We start from the raw sequence: 16,634 nt of genomic DNA on the forward strand, positions 1-16,634 counted from the left end.
CTAATGAAGTTGAAGTACCATGAAGAGATAGGCCCTCATGCTCATTCCACAAAGGCAGGTTTTGTTGAAAGACGACCTGCTTTCTTGTGTACCTGGAAGTATAGGGCAGGGTGGGCAACTCCAGGTTTATTGGCAACACTCCTAACACTCAAGACTCAGGCTGTTTTTACCCTTGTGGTCAAAATCCAACCACCTTGGAGAAGGAGCGGAGCAAAATGGCGGGGTGAGCTGACCCGGGACTCTCTCCCCTCCAAACTACAACAAAGGACTGGAAAAACTGAATTTCAGATAATAAATCTAATGCCAACACGTCAGAGACCTACAGTACCAAGAAGACGGAGGACAGAGATCTTGCTGCCGGCCTTGGAGGTAGCTGGAATAGGGTAGGAGAGAACTTCGCACCCTCCCCTAGAGTCTGGGATTGCTGCGTGGGTCCGGGAAGGAGTGGGGGAGGGGCCACGCAACCAGGGGATCATCCAGGACTCCCTGCACTGGTACAGTGGAAACCCGCTGACAGGGGAAAGCTTCTGTGCGCAGGGACCCCATAAACCCAGGGCCCCGGGAGACCAGAGAACAAAACTGATCCAAATCCAGATCGGTGCACAAGAAAAGCAGCTGCTCCCTCCTGGCAAAGCACACTGGGCGCTGCCATCTTGCCCGAAGGCAGAGAGCTCAGAACGCGCGGCTCTCGACCCCCATCTAGTGGCGACAGGCTGTAACTGCAACCGAATTCTACCACTATGCGAAAAAACCGCTCCTCTACCATCCAGCAATTTATAAAAAGCTCCAGACCAGAAGGAAAACAATAAAAACACAGAATTAAGTCCTGAGCACTTGGAATTAGGCAAACTAAGTGAAAATGAGTTCAGAGCAGCTATAATCAAAAAACTCAATGAGGTAGAGAGAAAGAGAAGCCAATGAGTTCTGGAGTTACGTCACAAAAGAGACTGAAATTATAAAGAAGACTCAAACAATTACTAGAGATGAAAAACACAGTGGACCAGATAAAACAGAATACGGATTCCCTGAATGCCCGTGTAGACACCATAGAAGAGCAAATTAACATAATCGAAGATAGATAGGCTTGAATGGCTCCAGACAGAGGAAGAAAGAGAACTAAGAATTAAACAAGAATGAGGAAAATCTCCGAGAGATAGTGGATTCAATGAGGAGAAAGAATTTAAGGATCATAGGAATTCCCGAGAACGTGGAAAAGGAAAATGGAGCAGAAAGTGTGCTTAATGAAATTATAGAAGAGAACTTCCCAAATCTAGGGATTGACAGAGAAATGTGTGTAGAGGAAGATTTCAGATCTCCTAGATTTGTCAGTGTAAAAAGACCTACTGCAAGGCACATAGTAGTACAAATGGCAAAAATGAAAGACAAAGAAATACTCAGGGCAGCAAGACAGAAGAGAATAACCTACAAAGGAGCTCCTATCAGACTTTCAGCGGATTTCTCTACAGAAACCTTACAAGCTAGGAGAGAATGGAGTGACATATTCAAAGCTTTAAAAGATAAAAATCTTCAGCCAAGAATACTCTATCCAGCAAGAATATCCTTCAGATATGAGGGAGAAATTAAATCTTTTCCAGACAAATAAAAGTTAAGGAAATTTGTAACTAAAAGTCCTCCACTACAAAAAATCCTGAAGATGGCTCTCATACCTGAAAAGAGAAAAAAGGGAGAAAGGGGTCACAAACCACAGAGTAGGGAGACAGATGGATGGAACCAGAACAGGATAGCAAATATTCAACTATAGCATTAGGGTAAAGGTAAGGAAACTACCAAAGCAAGGACGATCTTATCACCCTAACTACAAATTCATAACATGAGTTGGAATAAGAAATGAAAATAATTATTTAGGAGGGGAAGAGCAAAGGGTCTAAATCAGTCTAGGCCAAGTAAGTAAGAGACTACCAGAGAATAGACTATATTATATATGAGATTCTAAATACAAAACTTCAGGGTAGCCACTAAACTAAAAAACAGAACAGAGCCACAAAACGTAAATAAGGAAAAATCTAAGAAACCCAGCATAAGAAATTGCAGTATTAAATGGGTAGGGTAAAGCACACAGGAAAAGAAACGCAGGAAAACAAGATAACGAGCGACAGATTGACAGCATTAAGTCCACATGCATCAATAATCACACTCAATGTAAACGGATTGAACTCTCCAATAAAAAGACACAGAGTGGCAAAATGGATTAAAGAACAAGATCCAACAATTTGTTGCCTGCAGGAAACACACCTCAGCCCCAAAGACAAACACAGGCTCAGAGTGAAGGGGTGGAGGACAATACTTCAAGCTAATAGCAAGCAAAAAGAGGCAAGTGTTGCAATTCTTATATCAGACAAAGTGGATTTCAAAATAAGACAGGTAAAGAGAGACACAGAGGGACAATATATAATGATCAAAGGGACACTTCATCAAGAAGAAATAACACTTATAAATATCTATGCACCCAACACAGGAGCACCAAGATTCATAAAGAAACTATTAACAGACCTAGAGGAAGATGTTAAAAACAACACAATAATAGTAGGGGACCTCAACACCTCACTCAGATCAATGGACAGATCATCCAGACAGAAAATCAACAAGGAAATAGTGGAGCTAAATGAAAAACTAAAACAACTGGACTTACTAGACATATATACATCACTTCACCCTGAAAGAGCTGAATACACATTCTTCTCAAGTGCACATGGAACATTCTCTAGGATAGACCATATGCTGGGAAACAAGGCAAGCCTCTACAAATTTAAAAAAATGAAATAATAACAAGCATCTTCTCAGATCATAGTGCTATAAGGCTAGAAATTAATTACAAGAAAAAAGCTGAGAAAGGCACAAAGATGTGGAAACTAAACAATACACTACTGAACAAGCAATGGATCATTGAAGAAATTAAAGAAGAAATCAAAAAATACCTGGAAACAAATGAAAATGATAACATGCCATACCAACTCATATGGGATACAGCAAAAGCTGTATTAAGAGGAAAATTCATCGCAATACAGGCACATCTTAACAAACAAGAAAAATCCCAAATAAGTAATCTTAAACTACACCTAACTGAACTAGAGAAAAAAGAACAAATAAAGCCCAAAGTCAGCAGGAGAGAAATAACAAAAGTCAGGGCAGAAATAAATACTATTGAAACGAAAAAGGCAGTAGAAAGGATCAATGAAACAAAGAGCTGGTTCTTTGAGAAGATAAATAAAATTGACAAACCCCTAGCCAGACTTACAAAGAAAAAAAGGGAGAAAGCTCAAATAAACAAAATCAGAAATGCAAGAGGAGAAATAACAACAGACTCTGCAGAAATACAACAGATTATAAGAGAATACTATGAAAAACTCTATGCTAACAGAATGGATAACCTAGAGGAAATGGATAAATTCCTGGACTCCTACAATCTCCCAAAGCTCACTCAAGAAGAAGCAGACAATTTGAACAGACCAATCACAAGGAAAGAGATTGAAACAGCAATCAAAAACATCCCAAAGAATAAAACCCCAGGACCAGATGGCTTTCCTGGGGAATTCTACCAAACTTTCAGAGAGGATTTAATACCTATCCTTTTCAAGCTATTCCAAAAAATTAGGGAGGATGGAACACTTCCTAACACATTCTATGAGGCCAACATCACACTGATACCCAAGCCTGACAAGGACACCACGAAAAAAGAGAACTACAGGCCAATATCACTGATGAACATAGATGCAAAAATTCTAATCAAAATTTTGGCAACCAGAATTCAGCAATTCATCAAAAGGATCATACATCAGGATCAGGTGGGATTCATACCAGGGACACAGGGATGGTTGAACATCCACAAATCAATCAACGTGATATACCACATCAACAAACTGAGGAATAAAAACCACATGATTATCTCAATAGATGCAGAGAAAGCATTTGACAAGATCCAACAGCCATTTATGAGAAAAACTCTGAACAAAATGGGGATAGAAGGGAACTACCTCAACATAATAAAGGCCATATATGACAAACCCACAGCCAACATCATACTCAATGGGCAAAATCTGAGCACCATCCCCCTGAAAACAGGAACGAGACAAGGATGCCCTCTATCACCACTCTTATTTAACATAGTACTGGAGGTCCTGGCCAGAGCAATCAGGCAAGAAAAATGAATAAAAGGAATCCAAATAGGGAGAGAAGAAGTGAAACTCTCGCTGTTTGCAGACGACATGATCTTATATATAGAAAACCCCAAAGAATCCATTGGAAAACTCTTAGAAGTAATAACTACAGCAAAGTTGCAGGGTACAAAATCAATTTGCATAAATCAGTAGCATTTCTATATTCTAATAACGAACTAACAGAAAAAGAACTCAAGAACAAAATACCATTCACAGTCACAACAAAAAGAATAAAATACCTTGGGGTAAATTTAACTAAGGAAGTGAAGGACCTATACAATGAAAGTTACAAGGCCTTTCTGAGAGAACTGGATGATGACATAAGGAGATGGAAAGACATTCCATGTACATGGATTGGAAGAATAAACATAGTTAAAATGTCCATTCTACCTAAAGCAATCTACAGGTTCAACGCCATCCCAATCAGAATCCCAATGACATTCTTTACAGAATTAGAACAAAGAATCCTAAAATTCATATGGGGCAACAAAAGACCCCGAATTTCTAAAGCAATCCTGAGAAAAAAGAACAAAACGGGAGGCATCACAATCCCTGACTTCAAAACATACTACAAAGCTACAGTAATCAAAACAGCATGGTACTGGTACAAAAACAGGTGCACAGATCAATGGAACAGAATTGAAAGCCCAGAGATAAAACCACACATCTATGGACAGCCAATCTTCGACAAAGGAGCTGAGGGCATACAATGGAGAAAAGAAAGTCTTTTCAACACATGGTGCTGGGAAAACTGGAAAGCCATATGTAAAAGAATGAAAATTGGCCATTCTTTTTCACCATTCACCAAAATAAACTCAAAATGGATCAAAGACCTAAAGGTGAGACCTGAAACCATAAGGCTTCTAGAAGAAAACACAGGCAGTACACTCTTTGACATCAGTATTAAAAGGATCTTTACAGACACCATGTCTTCTCAGAGAAGGGAAACAATAAAAAGAATAAACAAATGGGACTTCATCAGACTAAAGAGCTTCTCCAAGGCAATGAAAACAGGATTGAAACAAAAAAACAACCCACTAACTGGGAAAAAATATTTGCAAGTCATATATCTACAAAGGCTTAATATCCATAACATATAAAGAATTCTCACAACTCAACAACAAAAAATCAAACAACTCAATCAAAAAATGGGCTGGAGACATGAACAGACATTTCTCCAAAGAAGATATACTGATGGCCAACAGGCACATGAAAAGATGCTCATTATCGCTGATCATCAGGGAAATGCAAATCAAAACTACACTAAGATATCACCTTACACCCATTAGAATGACAAAAATATCTAAAACTAATAGTAACAAATGTTGGAGAGGTTGTGGAGAAAAAGGAACCCTCATACACTGCTGGTGGGAATGCAAACTGGTGCAGCCACTATGGAAGACAGTATGGAGATTCCTCAAAAAATTAAAAATAGAACTACCATACGATCCAGCCATTGCACTACTGGGTATCTATCCAAAGAGCTTGAAGTCAGCAATCCCAAAAGTCCTATGTACCCCAATGTTCATTGCAGCATTTACAATAGACAAGACATGGAAGCAACCTAAGTGCCCATCAACAGATAAATGGATAAAGAAGATGTGGTATATATATATACACAATGGAATACTACTCAGCTGCAAAACAGAACAAAATCATTCCATTTGTAATAACATGGATGGACCTTGAGGGAATTATGTTAAGTGAAATAAGCCAGCTAGAGAAGGATAATCTGTGTATGACTCCACTCATATGAGGAACTTAAAAATGTGGACTAAGAGAACAGTTTAGTGGATACCAGGGGAAAGGTGGGGTGGGGGGTGGGCACAAAGGGTGAAGTGGTGCACCTACAACACGAATGACAAACATTAACATACAACTGAAATTTCACAAGATTATAACCTATCAAGTCAATAAAAAAAAAATCCAACCACCTTGCCCTTCACCTGTGAATCAGAATGGCCTAATTATTTGACCCTCTAGCATCAAGTCAAAGTAGCTTTCATGGCCCTAAATGGACAAATATTGAGAACTAGGGCAAACTGAGGAGTCTGAGAAATAAGTATTGTCACCTCAGGTCAGTAGGACCTTCAGTTAGGAAAGGGGACTCAAGATCACAGTTATTATATTCTGACAGAATCCTTTTTGCCAATGCTGTGCAGGTAGTTAAGGTGAATAATGAACATAACTGTGAGCTTGATACCAAACAGCTTAATCTCAAATTCGTGTGCATGATGTGCAATAAGCCAAACACTGAGACAGTGGTGCTTGGAGATGGAGAAAAGATTTATTCGAATTGGCCAAAATGAGTAGTTGGCAGCCTGGGTTTGCTCAAATCTACCTCCCCAAGAACAGAAAGCAGGGGGGTTTTACAGAGCTAAGGAGCTTGGCAGGAGGAGCTTCAGGGAAACAATGGAGTCACTCCCGATAAGCCCCTGGGCAATCTGACTTCTGGGCTTCAATGGCTGCTGGCTGCTGAGGGCGGCTGCTGAGGTTGGGCCATTCCCTGATCCCAAGAAGGCATTCTCTTTTGCAAAACAAGCTCACAAAGCCTCAAGACCCCTGAGTCACTCCAGCAAATTGGTTTAAAATTTACAGTACCTCTCAGGTATCTGGCTTCAAGCTGAAAAATGAGATACAAAATACAAGGAGTCTGTTAACACAGGCATCAGAGTCTTGAGGGAAGTTCTATATGGAAAAAATTAGATTTTAATGGATTAAATCAGAACTCTAAGGCCCCAATTTTCCCTATAGGGGACTCTGAGCTGGAGAACAGGATGCCAACTAACTACTAACTTCTGCCCCAGTAAATGTAGATTTGTTTTGGAGAAAATACCATATACATGATTACCTAATGAACTGTTTTCACTAGGTGGGTTTAATCTTACAAAGTGCATTCTATAATCTAGTATTAGCTGTAAGGCTACATATTGGGTCAGCCCAGCCAGTAAACTGGCCCACTGGGGTCTTTAAGACTCAAGAAAGAAGACCATAACTTCCTCCTTCTAGATGAGATACAAGTTCAGTTCCATGAGTTTTAAAGAAAAAACGTCAGATTATTTCCCTCAAGGAACCTACTGAGCCTCACTGGACAGCTGGTTGGAAACGAGGAGGAAGGGATTCAGAAGAAATAAACACAGCAATGCCATTCACTTCATTCACACACTTAGCATATGCAACTTTAATCAACCAAAGAAAAAGTCCCAAATGTACAAGTGAAAAAAATCCAAACTGTTGACACAGGCTTAACTAATATCAGCTACTTTTATGTACAGCTGTATAAGTTCAAAAAAGCTATCCTATATGTATATACAAAAGTTGTTTATACACAGGTCTGTACATAAGGGTCTATACATTTATTTCCTCAGAACCCTTAGGTGCCACCTCTTGGTGACACCAACACTTCATTCACATATCTTACAAAAAAAGACTGTTTCCAGGATTGACCATACTGTGCATCCTGTATTTAGACTCCACTCGATTGGTTAAGATCCTGCTGTCATAATGCAGACCACACCAGGTGCCTGGGCACCCCCAAGAGCTTCGCACAGAGTGCTCCAAAGTAAAAGCCCGTGAACCAACCCGAGATGAGGGAGCAGAAATCCTGTCCAGGTGCCACCATGGGTCTAGGCTTAGGTGAGCCTGCCTGCCCTGCTCACTGTCGGTATTCCAATTCATCTACACTGATGACTTTGGCGGGCATGGAGGGCAGGGGCTGCTGTAGCACATCTGAGCCAAACCATTTGGCAAGGCCCACCGGGGAGCTGCTCCTCTGGTTGGGGCGGTGCTCCAACTGGGAGTGCATATGGGGCAGGCCTGACCGGCTGGGCACATTCTGAGGGGTCGTCTGAACGCTGACAGCTGCTGCCTGGGAACCAGAGCCTGGAGGATGAAGAACTGCGGGGATAGGAAGGAAGGATTATCATTCAGAGTATCAGGGGAAAAGTAGTCCCATATCAGGCCCTGCTTCACTCAAACTCTATCCATACAAGTCCAAACAGACTTCTTTACCAGATAATTCACATAGGGCTTCTGTAGGAAATTCCTTTGCAAAATGCCAGAAGACAGTAACACCTTGGAAAGCTGAGCTATTCAGAAGCCATCCATATTGAGAACCCATCCTAGACGACATAACCACTACTTCCCATAGCAAGCAGCCACATCACAGAAGCACTAACATTAGCTGGTCAGAGGGCGTCTACTCTGGGCAGTCCCTATGCTGAACCTCTGTCAGAAGGATTCTTGGCCGCCTCTCCTAAGAGGCAAAGCACAAAAAATGTCAGAGCAAACTTGGCTCTCCCCCCATCTTTACAGGAACAGGAATTCCACACACCATAGAGGTTGGTTTACTTCATCCTATTCTCTGGTTACACCCTTATCCCAATCTTGCTAGGATAAATTAAAGAATGAATCATCAGTGTCAATTCCCCTCCCCTGGAAACTGGTCCAAAAGCTTTAAGCCTGTGCAGCCCATCCTCAGCTCACTTGGCCCATTCCTAAACCTACCTGAGCGCTGCAGCTGCTGTTGCATCATTGCCAGATGCAGAGGTGTCCCAGGACGAGGGTTTAGGAGAGGGTGACTAGCGGCAGGTAAAGGGTAAAAGGGTTGACCCAGGATTGGGCCAGATATTCCCTGTAAGTGAGTCAGGTCCATCCCAGCAGGAAGCACACCTTTTTGGCAGAAAAAAGAAACTAGTGAGAAGTTATCTTAATCTACTTGGAGATTTTCAAGCTTGACTTACAGTTTTACTGATCTGAAAGTTAATTAAGAATAAAGAATGCTCAAGCTAGGTTCCTAATCTTTTAAAGGACTAAGGGAGGATAGATTAGATTGGATCCACTGCTCATCAGTGAGATATAAAGGTCTAGTAACATCTTTCTAGGGATGAAAACCTCTCACAGTATAGCACTTCATCAGTTTTAGCAACTGTTGTCATGCCAGGTCAGAAACTCACCAGCTTGCAGCAAACTTGGAAGATGCTGTGGATGTACTCCCTGGGCCAGCATCCTTTGGACCAACCCTGGGTGAAGCTGATGAGCAGGCCGAACGATTGGGACATGGGGGACAAGAGGAACTTGGTGGATAGGGCGGAGAAAAGGTGTTCCTGGAACTGGGGTTGCCAAGGTGGGTGTTTTTCTTCCAGTTGCTTTAGGTCGATAATCTTGTTCTTTGGTGTAACGGTTGGTCTGGGACAGCGGGGTCGAACATGAAGACCGCTGCAACGTTGACAGTTTGGGATTTGTGGTGGGAGAAGCGTCTCGATCAACATTGGGCACAGAGTTGGATGACAGGAAGTTCTCTATAAGGATTGAGACAGAGAATATTTTAGTATTGGCAATCTTCTCCCAAACACTTTGTCCTCCCAATGATCCAGCAAATCTCATTTCTTAAAAGCTCACAATCCTTATTTGAGCCCCTAAACAAATCAGAGAATTGCATCCTAGGGACTATCACTTTGCCTTATGAACAGACTCAGTCAAGGTCACAGGGATAGTTAGGGAGAGAGCTGAGACCAGACCCGAAGTTTTTCAGTTTTCCAACACCTTTCTGTAACAGAGTCTATTTTTGCTACACTCCAAAAGACCAAAAGCTCTGAAGTTATACATGATGTAACTCTAAAAAGCCCATGTCTTTATTCTTATAATCCTCCCAACCCAGGAATAGCTATGGGCAAGTGACCTGACATGTCAGGTCTGGTGGTTTAACTCAGTTGGCCACCTTGCTCTGCCCATATAGCTGTGGTCTGGATCCCTGTGGGAACGAGTCTCATCCTAGTCAGCTGCTTGGGATTAAAAATCAAGTGAGTAAAATTATGCAAATCCATCAGAACAGAAAGTTGAAACAGCAATTACAGTCTGGTGAAGAAATCAGAGTGGCCTAAAATTTTAATTGGACCAACAGGATTTCCTTCTGTTTCCCTCAGAAGCTTTCTCTTGGGCAAAAAGCTCTCAGATCAATACTCTAGACCTGTGTAAACCTAATTTATGAGAATTTGTTTCACCATGTCCTTAACAATCCCAAGTGTCCTTAATCCCAAAGCCTCTCTCACATTTTCTATATACTCTTTCTTTCTTTTTTTTTTTTTGCTCAGGAAGATTCACCCTGAGCTAATATCTGTTGCCAAAAAATCTCTTTTCTTTTTCATGTGGGCTGCTGCCACAGCCTGGCTGCTAACAGTCAAATGGTATAAGTCTGTGCCAAACTTAACCACTAGGCCACCGGGGCTGGCCCATCACATACCCTATATACTTTTAAAAGGCTCTCCACACCTCCTATATGCTTCACCCATTGCAGTTCTCTCCAGTGACCACAGACTGGAGAGAACCTTTTAGAAGTAATACTGGTTGAACTATATTAATCTGCCAAATAAATGTACCAATAATTCAACTTTGAAGCCTAAATAAGGACTCTAAACTAAAGGTTATTCTTCCTAATACTAGCACTCATACCACTATTAGATTGGTCAGCATTTCAAGTGGCTAAGCGACTGTGAGCTGGTCCAACCCTTCTGTCAGACACAGAACTGTGGTCCAGAGCAGCCCAGGGTCTTGCCCAGGGCTTTGCAGAGAATCAGGTGAGGCTGGTCAGCACTCAGGCCCATACTCTCTCTGTCACATACTTTCTTGGGCAGTATAGCTCTGCAGTACCTTCACTGGCCTTCTGAATGTCCTCTTTATTGTCACCAAGAGCTGCTTTTCCAGATGCTGGCTCCTCCTTGCTTTTCTCTTTGCTCTCGTACATCTTACGAATCACTGAGGTAGGGGTAAAGGAAGGAGAAAGCTGCAGAGAAAAACAATTAGTATTAGCACATTCTCTAAATGCTTTTCCCTAATCAAGGCAGGCTTAACTGGACAAACTATTCAACAAGCTGCAGAGTCCCTTTATTGGCCACACATGGCAGAGGCCAACTCCCACGTTTCTGTCTCTAGTTGCAGGAGGAAAAGAAACAGGGTGGGCCAAACAGGTGGTGTCCCAAGTGCATCACCCCTTGCTCACAACTCACTTTCATCAAAACCTAGCTTTAGTTCTAGCACAAAGGTAGTTAAAGCACAGAACTTCAACCTACCTGTGTGGGTGGTGATAGGGACCTGCCTGTGCAGCCTCCACTTTAGCCACTTCCCCAGCTTGGGCCAGAAAGAGGGGAAGAACATTGCCAGAAGTATACCCTGGAGTAATAGACCTTCCATCTGGGAAAGGACATTTCAGAGGCAACCTCAGAACCTAAATTTCCCTGTATTCCTAATATTTCCCATCTTTTTTTTTTTATTTGGAAGATTAGCCCTGAGCTAACTGCTGCCAATCCTCCTCTTTTTCCTGAGGAAGACAGGTCCTGAGCTAACATCTGTGCCCATCTTCCTCTCCTTTATATGTGGGACGCCTACCAGCATGGTGTGCCAATTGGTGCCATGTCTGCACCTGGGATCCAAATTAGCGAACCCCGGGCTGCAAAAGCAGAATGTGTGAACTTAACCACTGCGTCACTGGGCTGGCCCCTAATATTTCCCATCTTAAGTTGGCTACCAGAAATCCTAATTATCATAATAGTCTCCTCAGTCCTTACGACTCACCATTTGAGGTCATTTGTTCCCACCTCCTGTCAATTTGTACTATTTTTTTGGTGAGGAAGATTGGCCTTGAGCTAGTATCTGTTGCCAATCTTCCCCCTTTTTTCCTCCCCCCCCACCCCACAGCCCCAGCACATAGTTGTATATCATAGTTGTTAGGTCACTCTAGTTCTTCTACGTGGGATGCTGCCACAGCATGGCTTAATGAGTGGTGTGTAAGTCCATGCCCAGGATCTGAACCAGTGAACCCTGGGCTGCCAAAGCAGAGCACGTGAACTTAACTACTCAGCCACAGGGCCAGCCCCCTGCCTTGAATTATTATGTATATGACTTTTCTCATTAAACCACCTCAAATTCTTGATGGCAGGTAACCGGGCATGAAGTGTGAACAGAAAAGCTCCTTTTAAATGCTGCCTTCAAGGTGCTTTGTGCAAAGACCCACCTGGAGTCCTGAAGCACAGAGTAATACTTTCTTCCCCTTGTCTATCAGCTCTAACTAGGTGATAAAGGTGTATGGGGAATGAAACTTAAAAAAAAAATAATGCTGGTAAACGAGTCAGTTGTAAACCTAGACTTGTCACCACAAATAAGCAAACCCCTCTGTCCAGCCTTAATTCATAGCATTGAGATACAAATCTGAATTTGTGAACTCCCCACCATATTTCACTGGACTCCCCATGGTCTGACCCCAGTTAGCCCATCCACTTCACCTCCTGTCTTTTACCAGTCTGTCCATGTCTCCACCCCCACCCCCACTGTTCATTTGTTTGAACACACTGTATCTCCTGTGTACTCTGGTCTATACTTTAGATCTGCTGGAACACACTTTGCCCAATGTTGGGGCTTCACTAGAATCCTAAGAGACTATCCTGAAAGGGGAAGACCTAATAAATAGGCAGGTGTGAAGGATTATTAAATCAGTTATTCCCGTGGAAGGCACTCAAGAACAATTTAAGGGTGCACCGTGATACAACACAGGCACAACCACAGGGGGAGAAGCCTAGAAGTCATTCACAAAGGCAAAGGTCACTCACCATGCTTGTGATGGAGGCAGCAGGGGAAGAGGAATTCCCTCGGTGCACGGGTGCTGGTGACTTGGTCACTCGCTGTTGCCTGTGAACAAACCAAGTATCAGTGTGAGCCCCAAGTTGCTCAAACTCCAAGTCCTAAAACCACATAATACTCAAGACCACCCTCGGACTTTAACATCCCGTTTCCCTTATCCAATTCAATTTCCCATGCATGTAATAAGTGCCTAATATATGCAAAACCACATGTTAAGTTCTGAGGGAAGACAAAAGCCTAACAAAACATGGTCCTCGGACTTGTAAGTCTAGTGGGGGAGACACTTAGTAACCTAGGGCAAACCAAGGCATGTAGATAGTAAGTACCAACAAGGTCTAATGGGAAAATGAGGGGTAGAAGGAATGACAGGATACTCCTAACTGAAGGGACTCTGGGAAGGAACTGCATTCAATTGGGTGTGACCAATGAGAAGCTACAAGATGGAGAACAATGATTCAGGTAGAAGGAACAAGTACAGGGCCTTGGGAAGGCCTTGGGAATGCAGGAATATCCAGGGAAGGTGTATAGTTTATTGCAGACTATAGCAGTGATGGAGGCTAGGGAGGGCCTTCATTCTGTGTGCCAAACGGTAGGCAACACTGACAAGCAAAGTGCCTGCAGAGAACTGAAGCTCTGTGAGACACTGGTTCAAATCAGATAGAGCGCCAAGAGTCTCAGCTATTTTAACACCCAGTTATATGTGGTACTCTCCATCACTCCTGGTCTAGACACAAGGTTGATCACAGGCCTCCCAAATAAAGTTTAAAAGAACACACCTCCCTTCTCTCCCCAGAACTTCTACTCATTCTCCCTTAACCTGGAAGAAAACAGGAACCAGCTGATGAAGATGTAAACAGGCTGAGAGAAGAATGAATTATGTTAGCTCACTAGCTAATGAAGGCTTCACTGCATTTCAGCCATGTCAGACCTTGTACCACAAAAGCCAAAGCCCAAGTACAGTCAGTGATTCTGGAACTTCTCTGACTCATATAAACAGATGGGAATTCTAAACCCATGGCTTCTTTCCAGTGTGTACCAGGCAAGCCTCAGTGCTGTCACACTGAGACTCTGAGTATGACAATGAGGGGAGAGACAGATCAGTAGTATGTGGAGTGACTAAGAAGTAAACCCCAAATCTGGTGGTTCCACATGACCTATCACTTATTCCTTCTGATAAACATATCTGAGCAACTACTATGTGCTAGACACTGTTTGAGGTGCTGGGGATACAGCAGTAAACCAAACAGACAAATCTCTGGCCTCGTTATATTCTTGTGGTGCAGGCTAGAGAGGGGTTACTATGGGAGACAGAAAAAAAGTAAATGGTGTGCTAGATGATAAGTACAATAAAAAAATAAAGCAAGGCAAGGAGAAAGTCATGTCTGTTGGGGGACACAACTTATAGGGTGTTCAGGCAGGACCTGAGGGGCTGACATTTGATCCAAAATATGAAGGCTCCACTACACTGACTTGCATCTCCTTGCTAGTTTTTAGTAGGTCACATTTTAAAAACCTAAGTTTCTATATCTGTAAAAGGCAGTTATTTACTCCATCTACCTCACAAGGTTGTTGCCAAGAGCAAAGAAAGTTCTGGATATCAGCAGTGCTTTGAAAGTCAACAAATCATGTCAATGAATATTAGGTAACTACATTATATTATAGACAGAAATCCAGTGACGGGAGCTCAGCAGACCAGTTGTGAGCTCTCTGTTTAGGCTGAGGGCTACTATAGATAGGATGCATTCATGCATAGGTACAGGGTACTTACTGGTCTCAATGTTTTCTGAAAGTGTCAATGTATAAAACCAGATGGAGCAAAACATTGAGACACTGATATCGTGATTTTAAGAATCGTGTCAAAACAAATACTTCTTAATTACCAAGTACAATATGGGCAGGACTAAACTGTAGTGGTTCAGGGATCTACATTTAGGTGATAAAACCCAAAAAATGAAGGTGGTGATTACTCCTAAAGGCTGGACAGTGGTCATTTCTGGGGGAGAAAAGGGATGTCATTGGGACAGGGCACATGGGTAGTTAACAAGCGAGTTTGCCTTATAATAAGCCAGACATTTGTTCAATGCAGTTTTCTGTATCTGTTTTATTTTACAACAAAAAACAATATGGCTACCTCTTTCTCCTCTATCTTATGGTTCATTTCATTACTTGTTGCAACTAGCGAAAAGAACAGGAGGAGAGTGAAGCCAGTAATCATTTGTTAACAGCTCTGACCAAAAAGAGGACCCATCAGCTCCTTGATCAACAAACCTGCATCAAGGGACAGTTTGATAACTCAACAAGGAATCTGCTGGGGAAGAAGCCAGGTAGAGTTTTACTTTTCATCATCTCATAAGCACAACTGCAAATAAGGAGTTATGATAGTTACATTTGTAAAAACAAATCCTTTAAATCGAGAATATAAATAAAATTATACAGGATAAGAAATCTATGCCCCTGCAGTAGAATTCAATCATGTTATTTTCCTCTACTGACCATTTGGAGTGAGAGAGAATTCTCATCACAGATTGTATAACATATCAGTGTGAACAGAATCACACTGTGGATAACTGATCTGCTAATCTGAGGAAAACTAATTTGCAAATCCCCACAAAGGTAGGATTAGTAACTTACCTGTTTCTGAATCCATCCCTGGTTCTGTCTACCTGTGGTTTGCCAAAACCAGGCTGGTAAAAGTTTGCTGCCTGCACTGCAAGGTCATGTGGTAGGGCCAGCCCCTCCAAAGCTGCCTGTTGCAATTCTAGCTGGTTCATCTGCTGAACAGAAGTGGCAGAGGAGGATCAGCAGAAGAACGAGGACAGTCAATGAACTTTTGTACAAATGTCTCTCTGCACTCTCTTAGAAAGGTATGTTTAAACAGCAGCTGAGAGAGATTAGATACTGCAAACCTAACTAAATTGTGCTGCCATCCACTGAACAAGATTTTAACTATTTAAGTATGACTTCAATTGTTCACCAATTTTTTAACCTTCCCTGAGCTTGAATTATATAGTTCAAAACCACTTCCAAGCATTGCAGCAATTTAACTCTCTATCCCAGAAGCAACAGTAAGGGTGAAAAGCAAGCTACAGATTGAGTTTGAGAAAGAGCTCAGCCGGACCTGGGCTGTGACAGGGCTCATGGGCTTGCGCATGCCTTGGAATGGATCTCCGAGTAGCTGCTGTGGTCCTGATGTGAAACCTGTTGGGAAGTTACAGTTATCAGTGAGCGTCAAGAAGCACACGTCCATCAGAGAGGCATTATAACTAATGCATGCTGCTCCTTGTTGAACACCGTCTCTTTCTGGAAGTACTGACTTCCTGGGCTGATGATGTCCCTCCCCTCTTCTTCTTTGCACCCACAGTGGGCTAGTGAACCTTAATCAGAGCACATTCAATGACTCAAATTGCTGGTGCATCCATCTTCCCCACTAAGCTGTCAGCTTTGTCCCTTTCAGAGCTGACTCTATCCAGGAGAGAAGAACCAGTGATTTGACCCCTTATCACAAAACTAGCTGATACCAAAGCAGAGGTCAGTGCTCTGAGGTTCACACTCTTGCCATTCTATCTCACTAGATGTGGAAAGAAGATTACAAAAACTTCCTCTCAAGGTATGACAGGCAGGGGCCAGAGTGGCCAGCAGCCTAAAGTAGTCCATGGGGGCAGGGACACTATGAGATTCTGCCTAACACTTTGCTAAGACAGCTTTCTGAAAGTGGTTTTTCCATTTACATTCTGAATTAGCCACAAGACCTCACAGCTGATTGTGTACCAACTTCATCTGGTTGGTAGAGAGCCACTAACTCTTGACTTCTCTTCTATCTAGAAAAAA

The 16,634-nt window shown here is 42.4% G+C and overlaps 1 protein-coding gene across 11 annotated transcripts in view; it reads right to left on the reverse strand.

Moving 5' to 3' along the window:
* Positions 1 to 7,328: 7,328 nt before the first annotated feature.
* Positions 7,329 to 16,634, reverse strand: part of EIF4ENIF1 (eukaryotic translation initiation factor 4E nuclear import factor 1) — a 44,513-nt gene continuing 35,207 nt past the window's right edge. For 6 of the 11 annotated variants that reach the window (XM_070516423.1, XM_070516425.1, XM_014834329.3 and 3 more), the window contains 7 exons: positions 15,925 to 16,004; positions 15,438 to 15,577; positions 12,776 to 12,854; positions 10,824 to 10,956; positions 9,131 to 9,475; positions 8,682 to 8,846; positions 7,329 to 8,072 (listed from right to left, as the gene is read on the reverse strand). In XM_070516423.1, the coding sequence (XP_070372524.1) occupies positions 7,831 to 8,072; positions 8,682 to 8,846; positions 9,131 to 9,475; positions 10,824 to 10,956; positions 12,776 to 12,854; positions 15,438 to 15,577; positions 15,925 to 16,004 (1,184 nt within the window). In that variant the 3' untranslated portion in view covers positions 7,329 to 7,830. Of the gene's footprint in view, positions 8,073 to 8,681; positions 8,847 to 9,130; positions 9,476 to 10,823; positions 10,957 to 12,775; positions 12,855 to 15,437; positions 15,581 to 15,924; positions 16,005 to 16,634 lie in introns of all 11 variants that reach the window. The other 5 variants (XM_014834322.3, XM_070516424.1, XM_014834310.3 and 2 more) reach the window with 1 other exon arrangement.

Source organism: Equus asinus, chromosome 8 (assembly GCF_041296235.1).
Source record: "Equus asinus isolate D_3611 breed Donkey chromosome 8, EquAss-T2T_v2, whole genome shotgun sequence".
Lineage (NCBI taxonomy): Eukaryota > Metazoa > Chordata > Mammalia > Perissodactyla > Equidae > Equus > Equus asinus.